Source organism: Fukomys damarensis, unplaced genomic scaffold (genome assembly GCF_012274545.1).
Source record: "Fukomys damarensis isolate Sample0158 unplaced genomic scaffold, DMR_v1.0_HiC HiC_scaffold_15, whole genome shotgun sequence".
Taxonomy (NCBI): domain Eukaryota; kingdom Metazoa; phylum Chordata; class Mammalia; order Rodentia; family Bathyergidae; genus Fukomys; species Fukomys damarensis.
This window is the reverse complement of record NW_022900927.1, coordinates 63,756,802-63,782,720: the sequence shown is the minus strand read 5'-3', so window position 1 is coordinate 63,782,720 and position 25,919 is coordinate 63,756,802. Positions and strand designations below refer to the sequence as shown.

The 25,919-nt window shown below is 50.5% G+C and overlaps 1 protein-coding gene and 2 long non-coding RNA genes across 4 annotated transcripts in view; 1 reads left to right on the top strand and 2 right to left on the bottom strand.

The window, feature by feature from the left end:
- The window catches only part of CUNH12orf75 (chromosome unknown C12orf75 homolog), a 15,386-nt gene extending 1,902 nt beyond the window's left edge, over nt 1–13,484 (bottom strand). The window contains exons 1-5 of one of the 2 annotated variants that reach the window (XR_781652.3): nt 13,033–13,484; nt 3,864–3,899; nt 2,950–3,029; nt 2,060–2,097; nt 642–673 (exon numbers count right to left, since the gene is read on the bottom strand). Coding sequence is in view for 1 of the 2 variants with exons in the window: in XM_010631318.3 (XP_010629620.1) it covers nt 2,093–2,097; nt 2,950–3,029; nt 3,864–3,899; nt 13,033–13,244 (333 nt within the window). In the remaining variant the exon portion in view is untranslated. The remainder of the gene's footprint in view (nt 1–641; nt 674–2,059; nt 2,098–2,949; nt 3,030–3,863; nt 3,900–13,032) is intronic. The other variant, XM_010631318.3, reaches the window with a different exon arrangement.
- LOC117286153 lies at nt 5,857–8,385 on the top strand. Its single transcript, XR_004517301.1, has 3 exons — nt 5,857–5,932; nt 7,929–8,081; nt 8,299–8,385. It is a non-coding gene; the product is annotated as an uncharacterized LOC117286153 (long non-coding RNA).
- Nucleotides 13,485–13,546: 62 nt separating the features above from the next.
- On the bottom strand, nt 13,547–22,832 carry LOC104867054. The gene is made up of 3 exons (XR_781650.2): nt 22,053–22,832; nt 16,596–16,620; nt 13,547–15,715 (listed from the first exon to the last, which is right to left on the bottom strand). It is a non-coding gene; the product is annotated as an uncharacterized LOC104867054 (long non-coding RNA).
- Between the last annotated feature and the right edge of the window lie 3,087 nt (nt 22,833–25,919).

The following is a 25,919-nucleotide window of genomic DNA, read 5'->3' as shown; positions in this document are numbered from 1 at the left end:
AAAAAAAAAAAAAAAAAAAAGTCTTCTCCAAACTATAGTGATCTCACCAAGGTTTCTTCCCATAACTCAGGCCCAGAAAGCAATGGGTATAGATACATCACTAAGCGATACAGTGGACACTCGCCACAAAGGAAAATGGGCAGCTGCTCCACTGAGAAAGGCTTTCAGGTGATCCAAAGGTGGCAAAAGAGAGGCCAGGAGCAAACTGATTACTTAGAAAGAGAGTCAAAGACAGAAGAAAACCAAGGAGAAGAGTAACAATCAAACGACATGTCACGAGCCACGAGCAGTCGCAGCGAGCTACCTAAGGCCACATGGGCTGGCTCACAGTGACACTGTGTCATGGGACGTGTCAACTGTTGTCATGGGACGTAGGAGTGGACAGAGGAGAATGAGAGAAGCTCCCTGGGCTCCGTGGCCACAAGACTTCAGGCTCCTGTCCACGGTACCACTTCCCACACCACGCTTCAGAAATGCGCCCTCCTCAGGACAGGAAGTAGCAATGCATGCGGTACCCAACTAGATTACCTCTCTTTTTCTTTCTTTCTTTCTTTTTTTTTGTACCATGGATTGAACTGGGGCCCTTGCACTTGCGAAGCAGGCAGCAGAACTACTGAGCCAAACCCCCGGCCTTAGATTACCTTTCCATACCGTGCAAATAATCAACTTCTTCCTGCATAGGGAAAACTGCATTAAAAATCTATAGGGAGGGTTAGAACTTTATTAAAATACTAGAAACAGAAAACCTTCAGCAGACTCCCCAAGATTAGTGCCACACCCTGTGGTTCTACAGAGCACAGCTGCCCTGTGGCCTCAAGCAGAAAGTTGTGGGGAAGTGGCCACTCGATGCGGCGAGTCTCAGCTTCCGTGTCCCCTCTTCTGGCCAGAAAGCATACTCATCGCTACCTGTGAACTTACTCTGCAGCCCCACCCAGCCACCTCCTGCTGTGGTACTGGCCATGGGTAAGAAACTGCTTCAACGGCAAAGTCTCATTTGTGGCCTGCTGATGTATGGGTTCCGATGACAAATAAGGACTAAAAAGATGGTGATGGTGGTGGTGGTGGTGATGGCGATGGCGACCATGAAGCCAAAGCTAACATTTATTTCCTATCAACCCCAACAACAACCCTTAGACCTGAGCACTGGATACACTGTGTGGATTACTAAGCTGGGCCCACGAAGGGGAGGAATTGACCAGCCAGTACGTGAAAGAGCCTTCTTTCAAATCAAGGCCACCGACCTCCAAAGCAGGCCACCCCAGAAAACAAGGTGTCCGGGAAAGCAAGTTTCACAGTGGTTGGGTGTCAGCAGGACTGGAACGCGGCTGAGGTCCAAGCGCACCGCGACTCCTGTTTTACACCTTCACACCGCCCAGTTCCACAGGAGCTCTGGGAAGGGTCCACCTCTGTGCTGCTTCACCACCCTTGGCCACGCCACACCCTTCACATGATCCTCACCCAGTGCCCTAAGGCAGCCTCCTGACCTCTCCCCCCACCTGCCACTGCTCAAATCCTGGGCCTTCAAGGGTTTTTGCAAGAAAGGCGAGACACTCCTACAGGGTGTTTTCAGCAGACACACAACTTGCTCTTATTAAATAAATTAAAGTGGATTTGGAAAAGAAGTGGCTGCAAAGACACTTTATACTACTCAAATCCTTAACCTTTATACTACTCAAATCCGTGGGACAGGACACGTGGCGCACGCCTGTGATCCCAGCACTTGGGAGGCTGAGGCAGGAGGGTCGCTGGGAGTTCGAGACCAGCCTGGGCTACATAGTGAGTTCCAGGTCAGTCTCAACTATATAGTAAGACCCTGTCTCAAAAAAAAAAAAAAGACACGTCCCTCTATTGGGACAAAAAGAGTGAAGGTGTGTTACAGACTAGCACCAACTCCCCGCAATGAATGTGATCATCGTGTACCACAAACATGGACTGATGAAAAATCATGCAGGCCTACTGGTTAAAAAAAAGATTTCTTAAAAACACATAGCAATCACAGGCACAGTTTATTCTTCACCAAGGCTAAATATGTAAAATTATTTAGAAAAATATACAATACCTCTTGTTTATTAGGTCATGGTGCTAGTTTCCTCTAATCTTCAAGAGAAAGAAAAGTTAAATGTTCAGATTGTAAAGAACACATTCGAATTTCCCACAAAACTACAACAGTACTAACATAGATGCACTTGCTAAGCTAAATCCTAAGGGACTAGGGATGGGGAACAAGTAGCTATAGTGTGTTAAAATAGCATACTACAGCCTGTGTGCAAAGTAAACATTAAAAGCACACGTACCATAATACATCGGAAGAGTTAAGTTCACAGTCTTTCTATGAGCCTCACTTTAAAATGCACGTAAGCAAGACCTACCACCTACACAGCTCAGTCAGCCTCCTACTCAGACACGTCATTCACCCAGAGTCACTGACTTAAAACTCAGGAAAGGGAAGCTCACCTCATTTCATTCTACAGTAGGGAGTTATTGTTCCTTTAATCACCAGCCTGCTTATCAGTCATCTTTATTAGAAATTGCTAGGTGTGGTGATGCACACCTATAATTCCAGCACTTGGGAGGCTGAGCCAGGAGGATCACTGAGTTCAAGGCCAGCCTGAACTATATAGTGAGACCCTGTCTCAAAACACAAAGACATTACAGAAATCTACCTTGGTGCGCTACAAAACCTCCATGAACTTACTGAAAGACTGGCTTTTTAAGAAAAAATTAAAAACCTCCATGGTGTGTGACTACAAATAAAAGCTAAATTTGCTCTGGAATTACTGTTAACACACAAGTGGCGATTTCAAGACATGTGCACCATGGAGTACTTATCCTGGCTTTACAGCAACAAAGGAATTTGGAGGTTGAGTCAGGCAAATGGATATATAAATATCTTATTTTTCATAAAACACAAATATCCAGAGAGAATAAACGTCCCACGATCTTCCTTACTTTTCTGCACCGTCTTTGTCTGACTGGATACCGTCTCCACAGCTTCAGCGGGCAGGCCAACATACACGCCTCCATAGTTTCTGTGAGACAAACCAGACCAATCTGAATGGCACAGAGAGAAGAAATACGTAACACAACACGCGACTGTTCAAAGTTGAATTGAGAAAACTTTTGTCCCTGGAAATGTTATTTTGTTTTGTTTTGTTTTTTTGAGACAAGGCATCACTATGTAGTTCAGACCGGACTTGAATTCACTATGCTAGCCAAGGTTGGCTTTGAACTTGCTCTGATCCGCCTGCCTCAGCCTCCTGAGTGCTGGGATGACAGGCATGTGCCACCACGCCTGGCTTAGGAGATATATATTAAGAAGCTATATGCAAAAAGAAAGCTATACTGAATTCATAGGCTTTTGTAGATATTTTGCTTGCAATGAGAAAGATGGAAATTGGGGGCATTTAAGTTAGTTCAGTGATGAACATGGGTAGAGTGATTAGTTGTGGGAAATCAGTAACATCAAGAATTCCGAGTGGTCGCCATGCTGGTAGGTGTTATGGATATAGAAAAACATCTCTCTCATAGAGAAACAGACAAGAAATGAGAGAGCTATAGAGTTGTGGGAGTGCAGCTGATCAAGGGAGGAGGCGGCCAGAGAGGCTGAGAGGAAGAGGGGCCGTTCCTTGGAAGAACAGCAATCCCAGAGCTTCTGGACACAGAGGTCGCACAGCGCCATGCACAGGACAAAGCCCAAGCTCAACTGAAAGCAGCACAGGCAGTGGGTCCTGGTGAGTTCTTTCTAGACCTCGGCCTGTTCTGTGGGCCGAAAGTCCTCCCCTGGAGCCTGCATTATTGGCGATGTGCTACAGCGTGAGCAATCCATAGGCACTGCGAGTAACGCCGGGCGATACCAAACGTACCTCCTCTTGTCATCTTCCGTTATCGAGTCTTCTGTCCTAAAAGATCAAAAGCATTTGTGATGATCCCCTTGGTGACAAGGACAGAGACCTTTTTCTGGTTATGAGAACAAAAGGATTGTGGGGACAAGGCTGACCGCGTCTGCTCCGAGTGTTTCTACCCAGTGTTTCCACGGCACAGTATTCCAGCTCACCAAGTGTGCCGATCCAGAACATGCCCAAAACGACCACTGCTGACCCAAAGGAAGAGCTGAGAGCAGGCACCAGGTGGAGGCCCAGCTATGGGCGGCAGGCTGCCATGCCTTTGTTTAAAGCATGGGGTCCACCAGATGACCCCAAAGGCTCCTCCCAGTCCTCGCACACGGAGTTTGGGTCTCTTGTGCCAGTTCAGTGGCACAACTATGGGTAGTGAAAGATTTCTTAAGTGCATAAAGACTAATGCCAGTTTGATTTCCTTTCATCTAAAGCCATGAGCCATTTAATACACACTCTATCACAAAGAAGGGAATATGTTCCAAAGGACGCTCTGGAGGGAGTCACTAATTTAAAACACACAGCCTCAGGCCAAGGATTTAACTCAGTGGTGCCACCACTTGCTTTGCAGGAAAAAGGTCACAAATTCGATCCCTGGTACAAAAAAAAAAAAAAAAATAGCCTCTTCCCCTGCATAAGGAAATTCCTGAGAGGGTGGGAAAACATCCCTTAGAGCTCTAATGAGCATGCATATTACTTGTCTGAAAGAAGAAAAGAAACAAACCAAGGTCCAGAGGTGTCCAGCTCTGCTCAACATGCAATTAATTTTAAGGGCTCGCACCGGGAGGAAAGCAGCCCGCACACATTAGATCTTACGACCTGAGAGGACCCAGGAGCACTGCACACCTGAGAGGGTGGGAAAACATCCCTTAGAGCTCTAATGAGCATGCATATTACTTGTCTGAAAGAAGAAAAGAAACAAACCAAGGTCCAGAGGTGTCCAGCTGGGCTCAACATGCAATTAATTTTAAGGGCTCGCACCGGGAGGAAAGCAGCCCGCACACATTAGATCTTACGACCTGAGAGGACCCAGGAGCACTGCACACGCAGCCATCCACTGTTTCTAACGTTGCCTCGCCGTGACACCTTGCACGTGCCATGCCCACGGGGAAGGGAGCGGAGACCTGGAGGTCACCTGGCGACTCCTGCCACCCACACGGCATGAGCCAGCTCCACCCCGAGATCCAACCCACCCACGCCAAGCACGGAGCCCGCACTCGCCAGATGATGATGATCGACTTCCTGTAGCCGTTGCTGAAGCAAAACCAATCAAAGGTGTCCAAGTCCTACCGCCTCAGAAACGGTGCCGTGCTTACTGAGGTGCGCAACTTAATTCAAATGGATTTATAAAGCTTCACGACAGATAGTGGTGAAGCGACGGGGACAGACCTGTCTGTGATTAGTGCAGTCTTTCTTGGGTCCTGAGTGACCAACACTGTGATGACGTTGTTTTCCAAGCTAAACTAACTGGTAGATTTGGACACATACAGAGTCTCATGTCTTTCCACAGCTAATTCTTTTCACAGCCCACTTAGGTACTTAATTCTTTCCCATTTTTTTTCTAATTCTACTGAAAAATATATTTTCTTTCTTCTTCTTCTTTTTTTTTTTTTTTTTTTTAGTTTTTTTGTTTTTTTGAGACAGGGTCTCACTATGTAGTTGAGACTGACCTGGAACTCACTATGTAGCCCAGGCTGGTCTCGAACTCACAACAATCCTCTCATCTCAGCCTCCAGAGCGCTGGGATTAAAGGCGTGCACCACCACGCCCAGCCTGAAAAATATATTTTAACTTTCCCAGATATAAGAAAATAAGAATTTATTTTAAACCCGTTATATTATTACTCAATAGCCTACAAAACCCAATGTGTGTTACCTGGTTTAAAATTAATCAACAACCTTTCCCCTTTAACTGCCAAGAAATGGTAACGTAGCTGTCCTATTTAATGGATAACAGAATTAAGCTTCAGATAAACTACAGTGTCTCCAGAAACACCATTTATAAAGCCTTCTAAGATGTCTACTCTTCTGTCCCTTCAGGTAAGTCACAGAGCCTCCCTTTGGACATACGCCCCATGGAGAAGGCTGCCCCTCTCTCCACACCTTCCACAAAGTTATTCTTAACCTTAGCGACGGTGCCATTCCACGAAACAGCTCCACGAGCTCAGGCCACGGAAATGGGCGCGGGGAGTCCCAGAATTAACAACCAAGCAAGACCCACCAGCAAAGCGGACGTTCAAACCCCAGCCACCCGACACCAGACCCATCTCCCCCATCCTGGGCCAACACTCGGCTTCTAAGGGGAAAGATGCAGATAGCCAGGCGACTCCAGAAGGGCCAGCAAGATCCCTCCTGCAAAAGCTTGGAGTGACACCCGGTCTAACGAGCAGCACTCTGCTAAAGCCATGACTTATTTACCCTGTAAGACAGGTACCAGCCTCACCGTAAAGATGAAAAGCTGGGGCCTGGAGAGGTTGATAGCATGACCAGGGTTACCAAACTAAGAAAGCCAGAATTCAGACTCAAGCTCGTGGGATCCCAAATCCTGCCTCCTACGTACGCAGTGAGCCTGTGCTGCTGTGCATCTGAGAAATACACTTCCCCTGACTGCAGTCTATCTTCAGTGCCGAGGATCCACAGGGACAATCTGGGAGCACCATGCTGGGGACAGAGCCCGACACCCCATGGACCCTCGGGGCCCCACTCAACTCCAGGTACATTTCCTTTATGGCCTCTACAGTTCCAGGGGGAAGGCGGCAACTGCTGTGTGGCTCCCAGCTGGGACTGCAAAACCTGTCCCCCAAATCAGTGAGGAGAGCGGGGGGGGCAGCAGAAGGCAGGGCTCGCTGTCCCCCCGCCGCTGAGGGAGAGCCCAGGAGTCTAGGGACCAGGTGGCAGGACTGGTTTCCACCGGGAGCATCCTCCCCGGGGAAGAAGAGCTGCAGATGGAATTCGCGCAGGCTGGGAAGACAGTGGAAATGAGGCCATTTCACAGCGGAGGGCCCAGCAAGAGGCCAGGACGCTCCAGGGTGGGTGGTGGTGCACTCGGGAGTTAATTGGTCCCAGACCTGACAGTCAGCTGGCCAGTGACTTCCTCCCTGGGGGAAGAAGACAAACCACCCACCACAGCAAGGGGAGGGGACACGAACCAGAACCAGGACCCCAGCTCCTCCAGGCAGAGACGTTCAGTGTGAGACAGAAGATGGGAGAACCACAAGAGCACCCCTCCGTCTAACATAAATGAGGAGGGGACCTTGCGAACAGTGTACACCAAGAGAACAGAACAGAGTCGCAAAAGTGAGGTCCAGGGCACCACAAACCAATCAACCAACATCAGCGAGGAAAAGCTAAGCGCCGTCCACCTCACCTGGCCAGTGCCTAGGACGGGCTCCGAAGATCTTCTGCAGCCTTGCTGTCCTGGGGCCAGAGGCTGCAGCCGGCCAGGGAGAGAGAACCCAGCACACAGTACCCAAGATCAGGGCACTCTGGAAGCAGCTGTGCAGCAAACCGAGACGAAAGCTGCTCCTGCCGGACATGTGCTGGACTGGAAGCTGCCGGCCCTCTCCTCCAGACCCACCACCGCCCCACCCATTGGGCTGCCAGGGCTGGGACCCTGAAGACTACCTTCTCCCACCAGGGGAACCAGGGAGAGGATGAGTCGCCCAAGGAGCAGGGGATGGAGCTCCCCTTCCAGCTCGGCCCTCTCCGCCGGGCCCCTAGTTCCACCCTCACAGCAACCCCCAGGATATCCCCGTCCTTTTGATCGCTGTACCTCAGACGGCAGGGGTGCAGCCGCCAGCCCCGAAGGCTCACAAGAGTCAGGCCTGACCGCCTCTGCGCCGTGGGCCCCTGCCTCAGGTCCCTGAGGTGCCAACCTTACAGGTGACCCTCCACGCTCAGTCTGGGTCCGTGCATCCGCTGTACCCTGAGCACCTCCATTCCGATAACCCCGGCCTCCTGCCTTAGTCGCTCCAGGCCTAGCAGGGACAGCGACTTCCTGCTATTCCTGTCTCTACTACCTCCATCCTCTTCTTAGGTTTCTGACTTGGCCAGCTCCTGACAGCGAAGCCTCCCTGCTAGCGGTCGGTGTGCTGGATGTGGTGGTGTGTACCTGGGATCGCAGGACCTGCGAGCATGTGTCAGGAGGAGCAGGAGTTCAAGGCCCGCCTGGGCTCACAGGGAGACCCTGGTTTGTTTCTTGGTACCAGGGAGTGAACTCGGGCCCTTGAGCTTGCCAGGAAGAAGGCGAATGAACGAAGGGGGGGGAATGGGGGAGGGAAGGAGGGGAGGTTCCTTTTCCTCGACTGGTCCCTGACACACTACAACAGCACGAACGGGGCTCCTGGCCCAGCCCCGGGTTGAGCACGGCTCTCTGGAGCACCTAAGTCCTTCCCACTTTCTGCCAGGTGCGGTCGCGTGTGGCACGGTGGACGCAGGGCCAGACCGGGATGGATGCTGTGGGCCGTGCACACCACACCTGATGACCGCACACGCCGCTGCGGGGACGAAGCACTTGCCAAGCCAAGGGTTTCTTCACAGGAAGGAGGAGTTACACTCTGGAGGCTGTATGTTCTGCGGGAGGTTGGCTTTTTGAGGCAGAATCTCCATCCCTCCCTCTCCCTCCTGGACCCTTCGTCCTTGGGTCTGGACACTGGGCCAGAGGGCCATGCCTTTCGCTATGATGAACCAAGCCAAGCTCCTGCCCCACACTCCTGCATCAGCCTCCTTTAGAAATACACAGAAATCATATGTGTATTTACCATAATAAAAAGTAGAACGGGAAGGGTAGGAGGGGGGTGTAAAAAGAATGTTCTGTACGTGCACCAGCTCCCCACAAGGATGTGGTCATGATGCACCGCAAACTGTACTAATAAAAAGATGGAAAAACCCAACAGAAAAGAAACCGCGTTAGGAAAGGGCAGAGAGCTAACGGAAGGCTGCCTAGAGCGGCCAGGAGCGCGGCCCGTGGCTCAGCAGCCTCTTTCCTTGCTGTGCAGGACTAAGTGTGCACTGAGCTTCACCCATGACCTCTGCCCCCCAGGAACGGTGCCCAGAGGGGCCACCTTGGAGCTGCTCAGGGAGTGCAGCGGGCTGGTGCGCTCCTGTCCTCAGTCCGCGGACCCGGGGCTAGGCACACCCTGCAGTGGCGATGGTCCCCAGGCCTCAGCACTCAGGATCCTCACTGCCCTGGTACCAGGAAGCCCTGCCCACCTCCCGGGGTCCAGAGCAAGCTCACATCCCAGTTCCAGCAGCCATGGTAGACTGCTCAAGTCCCACCCGCTGCACCTGAATCTCAAACTCCGGTGTCTGCTGATCACTGCTGGGCAGACCACCCTGTCCTGGTCAGGATCTCTCGGGCCTGTCTGTGCCAGCCTGGCACCCTCACAGCCCTTCCCAGGAGCGTCGATGATGAGACCCTTGGCTGGGTGGCAGCAGATGCCCCGGCTCCCAGGGCCGACTGTGCTGTCCTCACTTGTGCCACATCTGGCTCCAGGCCTTCCCCATCACAGCCCTGACCACACGGGACACAGGGCCCGTGTGGATCTGACTTCCAACCACAGATCCAGAGGCAGGGGAGCAGGTGCTGGAAAGAGGAAGCCCAGAGCAGCCTGACTCCTGTGAGGGGCCACTGCACAGAGGCACCCAACACACTGCCACCTGCCTGGAGTCTCCTGAAGTCCCTGCCAGGACGGGGAAGTTTCTGGCTGGTGCAGTGGGCAAGACTTCTAATTGGTCTAACTGAGGCCAAGGGGGCACTTCTGGGAGAGGACAGAGAGACAGAAGAGGCCACAGCAGCTGTCTCTGCTCTAACCGGTGCTGCAAGGCCACCGAAACCGGAGGCAGGAGCGCCTGCAGAGCGGCCGACACCGGCAGGCACACAGCGAGCTCGCCTGGGGCCCGGCCCGACCCTGAGTGCGGAGCAGCACCCCTGCCCCTGCGGCTCCGTCTCAATGCTCTGCCATGTTCTGCAGCCAAGCAAGGGGCAAGTGGGGAAAGGAAAGGCCTGGAGGCAGGGCGACTTCTGTCCCAATAGCGGCTCCGTCTCAATGCTCTGCCATGTTCTGCAGCCAAGCAAGGGGCAAGTGGGGAAAGGAAAGGCCTGGAGGCAGGGCGACTTCTGTCCCAATGCGGATACTGTTATGGGCCTGGCAGGGCCAAGATTTAAACACAGTTTACTTTTACCTCTTGGCTGACAGCTTACCAGTAAACTGCTGTCAACCGACGTCTCATTTCCTGATCATTCCAACCCTTCGAAAAATTTATGGAACACAACGTAATATTTGAAAAAAAATTGAGAGTGAAATATTCTTTAATCATAACGTCACATAGCATCTTATGAAAACCACCTTTTAAACCATAAGAACATTTCCTAGAACCGGGGAGCACGTATTCACCATTCTGAAACAAGTTTGGAAAACACTTTGGGTATTTAATAGAAATTGGGTCTCTTTGTTTAGCAAAGGTTTAGCGTCTTTTATCAAAGAGCAGGTGTTCAAGGAGAAAGAACATGCCAAGGTCAAAGCCAGCAAGCTCACTGGAACATTCTGTGCTTCCAGGCCTGACTCAGGTCTCATGATGGCAGAAACAGTATTAGCCAAGGTAAACCGGCCACACAAGTTCGAATGCCCTCACTTTCAACATCTGTGGTAGCTGGAAAGACACAACTCAGCTGACAGTCCGTGGTACTGTCTTTGGTTTGGGGTTTGGGTTTTTGGGGGGAAGAGGGATTTTTGAGATGGGGTCTCACTGTGTAGTCCAGGCTGGCCTTGAACTCACCAGCTGCCATGGTCCCTTGGTCCTCGCTCCTCTTGTTCCAACTCCATCGCTCCTACCTAGAGAAAACCTACCCATGGCTACCAAGGGGGCCGGCTTGGCGTCAGCCACAGCCAGGGCCTCACCGCTGAGTCCTCTGCCACTGGGGCTCTGCGACCACCACCACCAGGTCTCTGCAGTACCCTTGCCCACCTGACCACATATCCTCCAGGGCCACAAGCACACCGGGCCCTACCTGGACACCTGTGTACTGTATCTGAGCCCCACGCCTCTGGGTGGTCACCGAGCCTCTGTGGGCCCCAATGCCCAGAAACACCGCCTTTACCCCATCAGTCTGTCGTGGGAACAGATGGACAAGGTGATCACAGAAATCCCGAAAGCCAGAGCACAGTGTAGCCCTCAGTAAGGACCAGCTACCTCCAGAATAAGGATGATGGTCCTGCGGGGTGCTGTCCCCAGGGGCACAGTGTCACCTGAGGCTCTGAGATCCGGGTCCCTCTGCCTCTCCAGAACACACTGGGCTGTGCCGCACCGGGAGGAGAGACACATGCAGGTTCCTGACTCTGGGGGACACAGGGACTGCGGTGCATGATGTGTGGGAAACTCACAAAGGACTCTAGGAGTTAGAAATGAGATTCCTGACTTCAAGTTTTAAAAAGACAGACTGTCAGTATGCTTTATGTTGGTTCATTCTGAGCCATTTTTCCCTAGATTTGCTCCTTCTGCAACAACAAAATAGCTCTGTCAAGAAAGGAATTTTAATGAAATGTTACTTTATAAACTTTAAGTGGAGGCAGTGCTTGAATGATCTTGTTTAAATCAAGAGGCTATGATTTTTCTTTTATTTTCAACAGCAAACATTAAACTGAATCAACTTATCAAAGACCTTTTTAATCTGCAACAGTCTTAAATACTGTTTTTAACCACGACAAGTGCAGGACGCAGAGAACAAGCTTTGTTTCTAATTGCCCAGTGACAACTGCCTCCCTTTTCTGGCAGCAGCACCCCAGTTTTTCTAGGGGGAACCACCAGTCTCCCCTGCTTTCCCCACAGAGAAGAGGGGAATCAGAATGGCTCCAGCACAAGGCACATGACCTGGGGCTGGCCAATCAGAATCCTGCTTTCCATTGGCCCAGTGCTTGATTCCAAGAAAACACCTGACCCAACTGGGGCCCACCCGGCACTGAGAGCCCAGCCCTTTGATTCCAGAGGAACTCCCAGGATGAGAAGCTACCATTCCAGAGGAAGCCCTGGGCTGATGAGACACCAGCTGGCCAGCTGTCAACACTTAGGGAAGCCACCTCAGCATGAAGCCAAACACAGGGCCGCGGAGAGCAAGAGCTCTGTCCCCTGACCATCTTCGTCCAGCCGTGACCAGACAAACCCCGAGAGCTTTTCCACAACACGTGCCAATGAATTCCTTTTTGTTTGTTTGTTTAAAGCAGTTTAAACTGGGCTTCTGCCATTTCCAACCATTTCCAACCATTTCCACCTATCGGTGCCAAATAGTGAAGAGAATTCACTGAAATGAAAGCATAGTTGATTTTGCAAGATTGCAAGGCAGCCAGATGTCACCGCCTTGGATTTACTTCTGCTTTGCTTTCTGTTGCTGTACTGAGATCTAAAGAGACGGAGAGGGGGAGGAAGAGCTCGCCGTGGCACAGATGGGCCTGGGGCAGGCGGGGACTCTGGGGTGGTCCCCGGGGCTCTGCGTCTGAGCCCCGTCCCCTCTGTCTGAACCCTAACCTGCGGGATCTGCTCCTGTCCATTTCTCACCACAGACAGCCTCTCCCCGAACTTACGTCCACGCCTCCTCCACTTACAACAATAAACACAAAAAGCAAAACAGACTTCAACATGCAAATCATCCGTGCATAGACTCAGGCAGAAATAATTAAAAAAGTGAAGAAAAGTACAAAACATGAACATGTCTCTGCCGGCAGGGCAACGGCTGATTTCTTCCTTTTCTAAAAGAATACCCTTTTGTACTTTCTGCACCTTCTTGGGATTTCCTCTGTATCAGAAACGCCTGGCTTCAGATGTGCTTCTTCTCCAAGCTAACACCCGCCGGCCCTCCCTGACAACACCCCACAGAGACGGTGTGTGACCCCACTTCCCCACTTCCGCTCTGGCTCCGTGGTCCCCCAGGTGACCTGTGGGGCCCTCGCATGCTGTGGCTCCCTCCCACCTCCCCCCGTCCTCTCCGGGTCACCTCCCTTCCTGCCTTCCCTGGCTCAAGAGAGGCCTCTGGGTGCTGCTCTCAGCTCATCCACGGTGGCCCCTGCAGACGCCGCCCTTCCCGTCCCCTGCTCACCTCCGTACCTCGCATGCCTGATCCCCCTGTGCTTCCCCCACCCCACACCTACCCCACAGGCACAGCCCGCTGACTCCCTCCGCCTGGAAATCCCCAGTGGCTCCTGAAAGCAGCACCCTTGCCCCTTCTCGGCTCCCCGCCCCAGGGAGCTGGCAGGTGGCTGTGCCCAGCAGACCCCGCACTCTCGGCTCTGTGCCCTCCCATGCCCAGGTCTCCACCCTTCCCCTCTCTGAGGAACCTGCTTAGCCAGGGCCAGGTCAGCATTAAATTCTGATTATTTGCTTAATTAGCACTTGTCGCACTGTGTCCTGGTCCTCAACAGACAGTGATCTACTGAAACACACAGACTGAAAGAGATGAATGTTTAAATTTTTTAAATGTATAGCAGTGAAGGAAACATCTCCACGAATCTCCTTCAAAATACCCTATTCACTTCCAACACACGCATCCCATGTCCGTGCCCCTTTCTGCAGCAGCTCTGGAGTCCTCTTTCCTGAGGGTCTTTAATTGTACTGTCATGGCTGCCTCAGTGTTGAGAACGGACTCAAAACATTTCCTTTCTGGTTGTTTTGACTTTGAAGAGCCAGAAGTCGCACGGTGCCAGACCAGCGAGTAGGGTGCATGAGGACACAGCCTCATGTTTTTAGGCGCTGGCTTGGTGCTGAGTGGCACGGGGTGGTGGCAGTCACCTTGTTTCGATCACACCGCACACAGAAAGGCACTGGGGCACAGGACTCCTGGGGCTCCTTGAGGGTGACAAGGATGATGGGGTAAGTGTGTTAGAAGTGAGGGGAGGGAGTTTAATGGTACTGTCTCTTACTACAATCATTTTTAAAATTTAAATATTCACTGTAGATTTTTATCACCCTCGTGTATAGAAACACCATTTTATTTATTACATACTGACTTCTTACCTATAGAAAAAGAAAATGAATATAAAGACAGCAAAAATTGCCAATTTCCCCAAAGAATTCATCTTTTAATACAGATTAAGATAACTATAATATTTCTACCTTCCAAAGTAAACATAATGCTCCCACGACACTTCCGTGGTCTGTGTAATAGGCGACAGATCTGTGTAGATTCTCCACTCCCAGTACCTGCTGTGCTATTTTGGTTTCTTCTAGTTTGGGATCTAACTCTTTAGATAAAATAATTTAAAAGTTTGATCTTCATAACAAAATTGTCAAATTATCTTAGTTTCTTAGCTCCTCACTCATCCGTAGTACCACCTAATACCATAGTCCATACTTATAGATCTATAGCTTCTATTTTTAAAACCAAGAATGTTTGAATATATCATTTTGGGGGGCAAGGAAAAGTAATACAGTAATATTCTTTAATTTTTCTCAGTTAAATTTACTGAGTTTTTTGAGACAGGATCTCACTATGTAGTCCAGGCTGACCTGGAACCCACGGCAGTCCTCCTGCCTCAGCCTTCCAAGTGCACCCCACACCCAGCCTGCATGTATTTTCTAAAGGGAGGGTCATTAATTTAATAAAACTACTTTTGTAGTAGAGGTGTAAGCAGAGAAAATTTAAATACAAAGAACTGGAGAGTTAAGGAAGTAGTATTTAAACAACGTCTCACATCCACAACAGTTCATTCAGATGACAAAGTCATGGTGAAATTTTATTAGAAATTTCCCAAAGAAAAAGGAAGGCATGGAGACAGACAATCCCTCCTTGAGGACAAGTGATGGAGTTCACGTGGCAAACACCACCACATGAGACACAGTGACCCTGAGCCCGTTACTGTGGGACACAACTGCACCACCTTCACTCCCAAGAGAGAAGAGACCAAAACACAACCGATCACAACACAGACCAGCATGCTGCCTCCTCAGAGGTCTAAAGTGAAGAGCAAACAGCATCCTCGGGGACAGAATTAGGGAAGGCTGCTGCAGTCTGGGAAACTTCAAACCTCCAAAACTGTGAGCTAAATAAAGCTTTTCTCTCTATAAAATTAACTGCCTCAGGCATTTTGTCACAGAAACGACAAACTGCACAAGACACAGGCAGAGGGGACAAATGAAAGCCTTTATATTCCCAAGGGATTCTGGGCTCAATCTAGTGCACGATAAGATTGAAAAGGTTCTGGCAGTCTCACAAGCACCGTGCAGGGCTTGAGGAAAATTCATTTATAGCAGTATCTAGAGACAGAAGGAAGAGGCTAAAGGAGAGACCAAAACACCACACTAAGGGAAGGTGCAGGACTCCTGTCCTACATGTTTTGGTAACAGACTTGAGCACAGCAAGCAGGAGTTGGAAGCATTCCATGGCTGCTTCTTTTGTGCCTGAGGTCCCTTATAATATGCATATTTCATTCCAGAGAATGTGACCCGTGACCCCCATTCAAATCTCCTCTGACCTCTTCTTTGTGGTGTAAGGGTCTATTTCTAATGTTGGGTCACTGACGGCTGTCGGCCCCATCACTCCAACTTTTGCCTAACATAGTGCAGCCAGTGAAAAGTCGGGTGGTACTTTCCTGTGCCAGCTGAGAGGTCAAACCGCTGGCCCTGCCGAAGGACCCTGGCCCCACTACTCCCAAGCCCCAAAGAAGGCCATGAGTTCAGGGGACCAGTGTGGGTCCCGCCTGCTCTCCCAAAGGCCTCGTCAAGTGAGAAATACATCTCACACCACTGATGGCTCCAGGGGTCTTGACGTCCAACCTAGCTGGGAGGAGGCTTGATCCGGACTCCACAGGACTCGCACGGATGCTGACATGGCGGCTCCTGAGACAGTGACAAGCACAATGGTTTGGAGGGTATGGAATGAGCTCCTGAGTGCAAGAGATGCCCTTAATAAGGTCCCATGGGCTGCAAGCAGCTCACCGATGACCTTGGGGGGCAGTGTCCTGCTCCACTTTCTGTGGCTTTAACAAATTCCCCGAGGACGGGTCATGCGTAAAGAATGGAACTATATTTGGTTCATGGCTCTGGGAGCTGAGCAGTCTGAGGCAGGACTTGGCACCCACTAAGGCCTGTTCACAGCATTGTGACCTGGAGAGGGGCCACACGGTAAGACAGCGTGAGCTCCAGTCTCTTCGTCCTCCTGTACCACCACCAGAGCCACCATGGGGCCCTACCGCAGGACCCCAGTCTTACCCCAGTCACCTCCCGTACGCCCTCCCTCCACTCGCCATCAGCGCATGAGCTTGGGGGTCAGGTTTCCAACACAACTGTCGGGAAGGCCCACTCCCACCCCGGCAAGTGTCCGGCCGTCAACTTCAGAGCAATCAGTGCAGGGGGCCTTGCTCCAGCCTCTCCTCCTCGCCCAAGCCTCCCATCAAGTGAGGTATGAGCTGCACCCTCACAGTCACTTCTAACAAGAAAGAACCCCTCAAGGCAAGGCTGAAGGGCAACGAGACATCACCCTTGTCCAAGACAGTCAGCACAAGCCCAGAGTGCAGGCTAAAACAAAAAGCCACACCCGGCAACCTTCTCTTCAAGCAGAGCTTGCAAACCTAACCCTGCCCTGATCTTTACATGTCCCTAGCACGAAAGTATTTCCGCATCCTCTTAGCCAATCCTGCAGGGCTCAAAAGGTCACAATCACACAAGCAATGCCTTCCTCAGAAAGAGAGCAGATAAGGTCAAAAAAGTGAGCACTCACGCGTCTTTCGCTGGTCCTGCGGGCCCTGGGGAGAAAAACAAAGACAGGTTTGTATTGGAGTGAAAGCAATACAGCAAACATATTAACCCCAATATGTGGCTGAGATAATATTCTAGGAGAAACAACAATACGGTTTTTAAGACCTCATTTCAGAAAAGGAAAGGGGATGGCAGGAAATCATAAAATTCAACTGCTCAGTTTCAAACCTTCCATCTCAGGATTTACTCTGCCTGTTTTTACCAGTCCTCTAAAGTGCAAGGCGCTGGCTCCCAAAGGGATGGTACTGATCACATAATCCCATTTCCCGTTTCATGGGCAAGGAAACCGCCAGATTTGAGAAGCATTTTCTTTGCTATGCCACTCGCTTCCTAAACTGGCATCCACGCTACACTGTGCTAAGTCACACTGTGCACTGCTCACAAAGTGACTCCGAAGTCACAGGTCGAAATCCAAGTGTCGGACTGGGTGAACTTGGAAGTCTCAAGGACACCAGCCCGCTCCAAAAGGGGTGATAAGAGACCCTCACTCTGCTGTCATTCGTGACTGCGTCTCTTTTCTCTTCCTACTCAGGCAGCAACCTGGCTCCCACCCATCCTAGCTCCGCTGCCCACACTCTCCACCCCGTCCTTATGCAGCACGGTTCCTTTGACCTCTTACAGCCTCACTTCCCTCTTGGGTCCAATGAGAGTAAAAAGAGCACCTTTCTCAAAAATTTCCAAACTGTAGGAAGACAGTGTGTGTAAACATGCACAAGTCAGGGCCAGTAGTGCATCGTGGAGACAATCAGACTGTGTCTCAAAGACATTTTTTAGGGCTTTGACTAAACCTGAACTTTGTAATAAACTTAGTAATGTTTCTTCAAGGGTGACACATTTGTGAGCTGGGTGTGGTGGTGCACGCCTGTAATCCCAGCACTGGGAAGGCTGAGGCAGGATAGCTGTGAGTTCGAGACCAGCCTGGGCTACATAGTGAGTTCCAGGTCAGTCTCAACGACACAGTGAGACCCCGTCTCAAAAAAAAGTGACATGCTTGTGATGGTATAATTAAAATCAGAGAAGAGAGGGAACAAACACTGGAATCTAAGATCACTGAAACTAAAATCTTAAAATTAAAGAAAAAAGGAGCAGTGGCGTACATCTGTGACCCCAGCTACTTGGGAGGGTGAGGCTAGAGGGTGACGACTTCCGGGACAGCCTGGGCAATTTAGTGAGGGCCCAACTCAAAATACAAATTAAAAAGGAAGGAAAAGGGCCTGGGATGTCTCTGCTCGTGCACCCTGGGTTTGCTCCTTAGTACTGAGGGAGGGAGGGAGAGAGGGAGGAAGAAGGAAGGTAAGGAGGAAAAAAAAAAAAAAAAAAACACTGCCAATATAGGTTAGCAGCACCATAAACCGTGAGAATCAATACTTTATTTCAGGGTCAAAACATGCAGAGACTCTGGAAGGGAGTCTGCGAGAAAACAGTATCCTTTTTTAATTTCTATTTTCATGGAAAAGACAGGGAATGGCGTTAGGGTCTGTAGGGGTGACAGCAGGGGAGAAACTTGGAAGGCACAGGTCTTACAAAAGGAAAGCAAGAGGAGACTGGGAATCTGAGCCCTGGGGCATCCAGCGCCTCCCAGAGGGAGACAGAGTGAGGGATGCTGGGTGAGGACAGCGTGGGGCTGAGGCAGAAGGTGCACGTCCGTGTCCACCGCTCCGACTGCCCACAGCGCAGCCAGGCAGGCAGGCACCTGCTCCAGGAGCTGCCTCCATTGCCCCAGATTGCTCCCCACCAGCTCCCGGGTTAACGGCTCAGCGGCTCTGTCACCAGGGCCACTATCCCTTCCCTTCTCCGACGGCCCTCAAGGAAGGGCAGAATCTACTCAGCAACCACAGCAGTGGGGACCGGGACCGGAACGCTGCTGCAAATGCATTCAGGCACCTGGAAAACGCACTTGATCTTCACACAGGGAAGAAAATGCATCCCAGAAGCTGGGTAACGTGGTGGTTAATGGAAAACCTACATCCAGGAAACAATGGGACCATTCGCAAGTTCATTCAGTTAAAAAATATATATATATTTTTGCAACAGTTGGAAACCCTTGGTAAAACTATCAGAAAAAGGAAACAAAATTGCCTTTGCTGCAACATTTTAACCAACCTATATTTAACTATGTAATTAATAAGATTAAGATTTCTACCTGAGATAATTTATGCAAAAAAAGGTACTTCGACCAAAACTACTCAGATAGTGATGAAATCCCATTTGATTTAAGCTATTTGCAATTCACGTGATGTGGCGTTTATTAAGCCAGCATTCACAGTGGTGCACCTATTTTTCTGGGCCCCAGGGAGCCATCATTCCTCCGTTAATGTCACTTCATTTCCTGGCAAACTGGCTCTTTCCTGCTTAAACATAGCCTTGGCGGCTTACAATAAAAGGGCCTTAGGAGACACAGAGATGAAGGGAAGGCATCAGTGTTTCTTGGGGGTTGGGGGGAGACAAAGAAAAGAAAAGCACCAGAAAGCATAGAGAATGTTTTGTGTGCCCAAAGATTTAGTTTTTAGTTTCCAAAACTACATAAATGATAGTCATCCTTTCAAATATCTTCCCCAAAAAATGAGGAGGGGAAGGTCTGACCTCAGAAAAGTACTATATGCAACTTCAACAACATAAAGTGACTTTAAACACTTAGGATAGCTGAGAACTTTTCCTGTTGAAAGTAAGGTGTTTCTTTAACACTTTTAAAATACTACTGGTTGTCCACATAATCACTTTATCTTTCCAGGGTGATGTGCATCTTTTACTTTACACACTTGGGAAGATTTTATTTTATTCATGAGTCTCAATGCCAAAAGTCTGTTACTTAAAAATGCGAGCAACCCCAATTCATGTGAACACCCAGCACCCGAATCTGACCCTGGGATGTCACGGAAGGAGACTTGGTCTCTCTCCTGGTTGCTGGTGCGGGGCTTCAGACACCCTGGCATTTCCTGCGTGGCGAGGGTGACGGGAGCCTTCTTCTCTCGAGCAAGGTGACACTGGCCAAGCCCTGGGCAGCTTTGGGACAGACAGGGCTGGTCCTGAAACACCTGGGCTGTGGGAGAAGCTGGGGCCCAGAGCCACGGCCCAGGGCACGGCAGGGTGCGGCAGCTGCTGGATTCTGGAGAACAGAGGCCCCTGTGCACCCGGCATCCAGGGCCCCCATGCTACAGTACAGGAGTGGGCACAGTGTCTCCCCGGGCTGGGGCAGGGGTCACCAGCATCAGAAACACCTCTTGGTAACCCTGTTTCCACAAGTGCTTGTGATTCACACTGAGACTGAGCTGTGCTGTTTCTCTCGGCAAATAACTATTTACAGTCCAAACACAGAGGCTTCAACAATATTTCCTCATATGCTACTTTCACCCCATTCCTGAACTGCAGGAAAGAGCCTTCTGCGCCCCTTTCCCGGGTGCCGCCCCAGGTGGGGGTGACACAGTGGTGTCTGCTGTCACAGTCGTGGTGGTCGGAAGCCTGGTCCTGGACCGGGGCTCCACGTGGACAGAGGGACCTCCCGCTCCTGCCTCTGTACCTGGGGGCCCACCAAGGTCACCTACTGTGGTGGTCTCCTCTCGAAAACCCCTCCCTTCACATGTGCAGAGCCCCTCTAACCAAACAAGGTCCCGTCCATGCATCCCGGGGACCAGGAGCAGACACCCCTTCCCTGGGCCACGGAAGTCTCGTCCTGCCCTCCCCTCCTGCAGAAACGATTCATTCTGGGCAGGGCTGTGGCTCTGGGAAACAGCGCTCACCTAGCCTGTACAAGGCCCTGAGTTCAGTCTTCATGAAAACTCACACACAAGGAAATAATGAATTCTCTTTTGAAAAGAAATACATGGCAAATTAATATTTAGGGAAAGACTGTAATTAAGGAAACATGTCACGCATCCCATAAACACAAAGATGTCGCTCCTAGTGAACAAAAGAGCAAGCGGGCTGCGGGACAGCATCAGCTCAGAAGCTGGAGCAGGAACACGCACCACCTTGGTCCCGGGTGGCGAACCCGCGGCACGCGAGCCGCAGCAGGCACAGAGACCCCAGCAGGGCTGGGGCCCGGACATAAACAGCGGGGCCGGGCTGCGGGTTCTCACAACGCCGGCCCGCTCTCTCCGCGGCTGAGTTGTGCAGGGATCGCTGGGCCGGCTTCTCACATCCCACATCTTCACACCAAGAACGGTTCTCTTCGGCCTGCCTGCCCGTCCCTCATCTCTTTTAAGAGATCAAATGTGTCTTCACATTTGAAAAGTAGCCCATTATCGTCTTTCTGATCACTATACGATATGCGCTTTATAAGGTTTGTGAAATACACTGAAAATATTCACCACTAAATAAGTTGCTAAGTCACATATTAAGTCTTTTTTTTGGGGGGGTACCGGGGATTGAACTCGGGTCCTTGCGCTTGCAAGGCAGGCCACCGAACCGCTGAGCTAAATCCCCAGCCCCCACATATTAAGTCTTATTTCATTCTTCCATGGGGTGGTGATGATTCACACACACATACACACTAAGAGTAAAATTATATACGTAACGGACTTATAAAAATTACTACAGATTAAAAATCACCGATCATAAACAAGCGACTTATGGGAAATAATAAAATCATGCAGGAATGGTTTGGTTTATTCTTTGTCCACTGAGAACTGTATAAACACAACTACAGAAAAATGGACAAATTCTCTTTAATTTTGACATCCTATGGGCCTGTAATAGTTCTAAACGATGTCATTTTCTCTGTTTAGCCAAAAGCAATGAAACAACAGCTCATTACTTCATCCAAAGCAATGCTTATTAAGAAGCCAATAAAAAAAAAAAAAAACGAAGTCTCATAGGCAATCAGGGGCGATGTCCTAGAAATATGGACGTCTGCCCACACGGGCGGAAACTCTGAGAAGACCGCACAGGCTCCTGCTGGGCAGCGACACCTTACTGCTCTCCTATGGCCAAGCCACGTCTATGCCAATCTCAAGGTGGCTCGTGGCGGCACTGGGCACCCTTGGGTCCCTTGGTCACCTCACGTGCCCTCGGGATCTGGAGTGGAGGTGGAGACGCTCCTGACCGCGAGGTCATCCTGCCCCTCCCACCGCCCTCGGTGAGGGCTGTGGCCTCCTCCCCGTTCCAGGCTGGGACAGCTCTGCTTCCCGTTACAGCCCTCCTCCTCCAGCCCCACCCGCAGGGCCCCTCGCCTGCCTTCCCGCGACCCACCCGGGGCCTGCATCCCGACACCGGGCCCCGGACTTGATTTGGCCCTCAGCGCTTCCACGACTGCAGTCGATGCCTTTAAATCGCACCTCACGTCCACAGCTGCCCCTTCTCCTCCTGCAGTCACAGACACCTTTCCCCGTAGGTGGTGAGCTACAGGGTGCGCACAACAAACAGCGCACAGAGCGCTGGAATACATGAGGCACTGTTCTAAGCCTTATACACGTCAACTTACCTCATCTTAAGTCACAAGTTCTAGCGTTGCTCCTCCATTTTACAGCTCAGGAACAGACAGCTTAAGCAAGTTGCCCAAAATCACACAGCAGACAAACTGCAAGTCTCCCTCCCTGGCTCCTCCCTTCTTGATCTGCTTCCTGACCACCATGACGAGAGCATCTTCCCTCCGCCAGGCCGCTCCGATTTGGAGTCAGTGGACAATGGGAAAAAATGGGAGCCGAGTAAAGCTCTGCCTTCACTTGTTGGTGTTGGGTTTTGAGTCCCTGCGATGAAGAAATACACACATCCACTCAATGAATATTTTTTGAAATCTAAAAAATATAATCCCACTGAAGGTTTGGACACAGCCGTGAAGAAACTGGGCTCTCAGGCCTCCAGACGGGAGGGGAGCACATGAAATAAGAAATAAAACAGCAGCTCTCTGGCAAAAGGTCCTCCAGCCTGGGCAAACCAGAGAGTGGAGCGTGTTTAAAGAACAGGAACAAGGCTGATGACTGCCTTTCTCTTCTTAGGTGATGCAGGAGGGCAAAATCTTTATCCCAGGCCTGCCTGCACATCATTTCAACATTTCCAAACCTCTGAGAGTCGAGTAAGGCCAGGCCAATGTAGCTACATCCAAAGGGAACGCAGTTATCTAGCTAATTGAGGACAAGGAAATAATGAATCTAAATAATTGGACCCAAAAGGATTATACTAACTCCCTAGATACACTGATCAAATAAGACAAATAATTGTTGAGTTCCTCCTCTGACAATTATTTTATAAATAGCAGAAGAACCATTTTAGAAACATTCTGACAACCAACTGCCCAAAAATTACGGTCAGACAGTTGCCAGTTACATATCCTTGGCAGAAACTACAACTAGCTGATTATCAAGAGCCAAGCACTTCTAAAATAACTCTCTGGAAGGAAAATAATGACTCCGCATGGAGACAGGCTGCTAGAGTTGTCTGGGACCATCAGAACTTCCAAAGGACTTCCTGGTTTACACAAAAAGCAGCTTATTTTCTGGTTTATACTTCTCACTCACCAGTCTGGTCGGTCAAGGAAACAGTAATTCTTTAGGTGAAGATGCAGTTGTTCGTCTCTCTGCCTTATCATGGGACAATTCAAGGAAGAACAACAGGACAAGGTGGCTGGTACAGTGCACCACACTGCAGCACAGCCATGCCCAACAGCTAATGGGACACTTTTAGACACTCATCGGATCCAGGTGGTTCTCCACAGAATAGGGTCTGAGGTCTAGACTTAGGCAGCAAAAATGTCCCAAGTCCTCACAAAACGAAAGCTCTCCTATTATAGTGCTAGGCTTGGAAAAACCAAATTCCTACCTTTAGATCGTGATAGTAGCAAATCATGAAAATGAGCAGCTCCGAGAAAAGGCGGTCGCACCAGCCCACCTGGGAGCAGCTCCACTCCTCCTCCAGGAAGCCCTCCCTGATTAAAGGCGACCCGCCACCTCCCAGGCACGTGGTGGGGCAGGGATGCTCCACTCCACCCGGCTTAGCACTGCTCTTGCCTGCTTCCTCTTCCCAGCCAGACCATCGGCTTCCAGCAGCAGGAGAACCTGATTCCGCCCTACCAGCAGGCACGCGGCTGCGCTCACTCTTCCACTCAAAGCTCCCACAGAAGGCCCTGCGTGCCGGCATGGACACGCATGGGCCACACGCAGAAAGCCCGGGAGGGCTCCATCGCCCAGATTTATTCGGGGCCTGATTGGTTTCCCTCTCCTTATGGCCACTGGAGCTTTCTGCCGCCCGCTGCAGTGTCCCCAGCCAATTTCCTCAGGCTGCACCGTCACCGCACCAAGTCCTCCATCCGGACGGCAAGAACGGCCACTGTCTAGAGCTGGGAAAAAGGATCAACAGCCGCCTGAGTCGCCTGATTACTTAGGGAACAAAATGGAGCTCAGGGTGCTGACTTCAGGTTTGGAGACATTATCACAATGCTGTGAAAGCAGATTTGCCATTTTCTTGCAGAAAAATATCCAAAGAAAGCCTCCTCCCCTTGAACAGGATAATAATTTTTACTCCCGTGTGGCAGTGACAGTCTACAGAGTGCTCACCGGCATCATTTGATTCAGTTTCACACACGCCCTACAGAACAGGGCATGCTCGGTTATCCATCCCGTGCAGATGAAGGGACCAAAGTTCAGAAAAGCAAGAGAAAACCGATGCCCACAGAGACACAAGCACACACTCAGCCACCACACTTTAAAATAAAACTAGTACAAAGCTGTTCGCCAAGGCGCGGCACAACTCTGTCTGCCCGGCTCTCTGCAACGCCCCCTTTGTACTTGTTTATTTTAAAGTATGGTGGCTGATGTGCCAGACTCCTGGGACACTTCAGAAGCCATGTTCTGTGCGCATCTACAGGACAGGGACAACGTCTCTTTGGCCCCAGTCGTATCGTGGCTTGAGTTCAGTGCCAGCCTGCAGCTTGGTCCACCGAGCACTTGAGGCTAATGTCAGAGTTTACAGCGCAAAGAGGCTCAGGACCCTCGCACTGCGTCCTTGCTTTACCCTTCTGACTCTTCTCCGTGCATTTCCTTCTGAAAAGAAATTCCTACCACCCGTGGACAGAAAATAGCAAGGGCCAGACGTCAAAGCCAACCCCAAGCAGGAGCAGGGAGATGCTGGAGAACAACTTCCCCGGTTGGATTCTGTGCGCCCTACCTTGCTCCTCCTCTAAACATAAAGTCACTTCCAGCACAGAGCAGAACACATGCTCTTACCTGCACCACCCCTGTACACAGAAGCACTTTGAGTATTTTAACATAGCTATACCTCCGTTTACAGAACAATGGACGTATTCCTAAAAAATCAATGAAATATTCATAAAAAGAATCATTTTCCGAAGAAATATGGTTATGTTAACACTGCAGAGGTAGCTTATATTTTATCATCATCCTCACTTTCATCTAGTAATGAAACTTCCCCCACCCCTAACCCCAAGAAGCAGTTCATTAATAAAAATGTAAATGCACTAACCTAGCTCCAGTTTTAAAGGAATCTGCCGTGAATCTTTCCTACAATCTTTTTAAATGTGGATAATTGCTCTTAGCTTTATTTTTAACAGCACTGCCTTCATGGGGCCACACCTCTGGGTTCCGGTGTGCCCGTGACAGGAGCTCAGGCCTCCATGTACAGCTGGCTGTCCACTCTCAATCCTGTCATTGACCTCATTGGCACAGACTCACACTACCCTGCTGCCCCTGGCTGTTACAGAATCTAAATGCCCTGTTCCTCCAGTCTCTCCATCTGTCACAGGGCCAGATTTCAATCCGGATGGTAAAGGTACCTGTCACAGATAAACTTTAACAACGAATGGCTACCTGGGCCCATTCGCACCTCTGAGACTAGAGTCCCACCCATTTCAGCCTCTTTTCTCCAAACAGAAGATCCCAGGGGTACGACCACTGACAAACAGAAAGGAAAAACAAACTTGGCCAGTGAATGAAACCGATTTCCGCACCAGTCCTATTGGCGTGAGCGTCAAAATAAACTAAAACAAGCGGGGTTCTGGTCTGGGTTAGGGAAAGTGACAGGCCCAAGGTCAAAGTCCGGAGCTGCTGGCTTTGCTGGCTGGGTGGAAGTGGCATCTACCGCTTATCCGAAAGGTCTCAGTCCCAGCTCTGCAGGAACAACTCCAAAGGGATGGGAAGCTCACAGGCCCGGAGACACTGCTGGGCTGGGGACGCAAGTTCTGACTCTTAGCTACTTCCCTGGACGCGCGCCTGCCTGGTCGGGGAACTCGACTCCCTAGCTCAGCTCGACCGAGCGGCGAGGGCGAAGTTTCAATGAAATACGGACCAGCCGCGCCGCTGGGAGGGAAGCCCCACCACTAGTGTCTGCGCATCCCCGC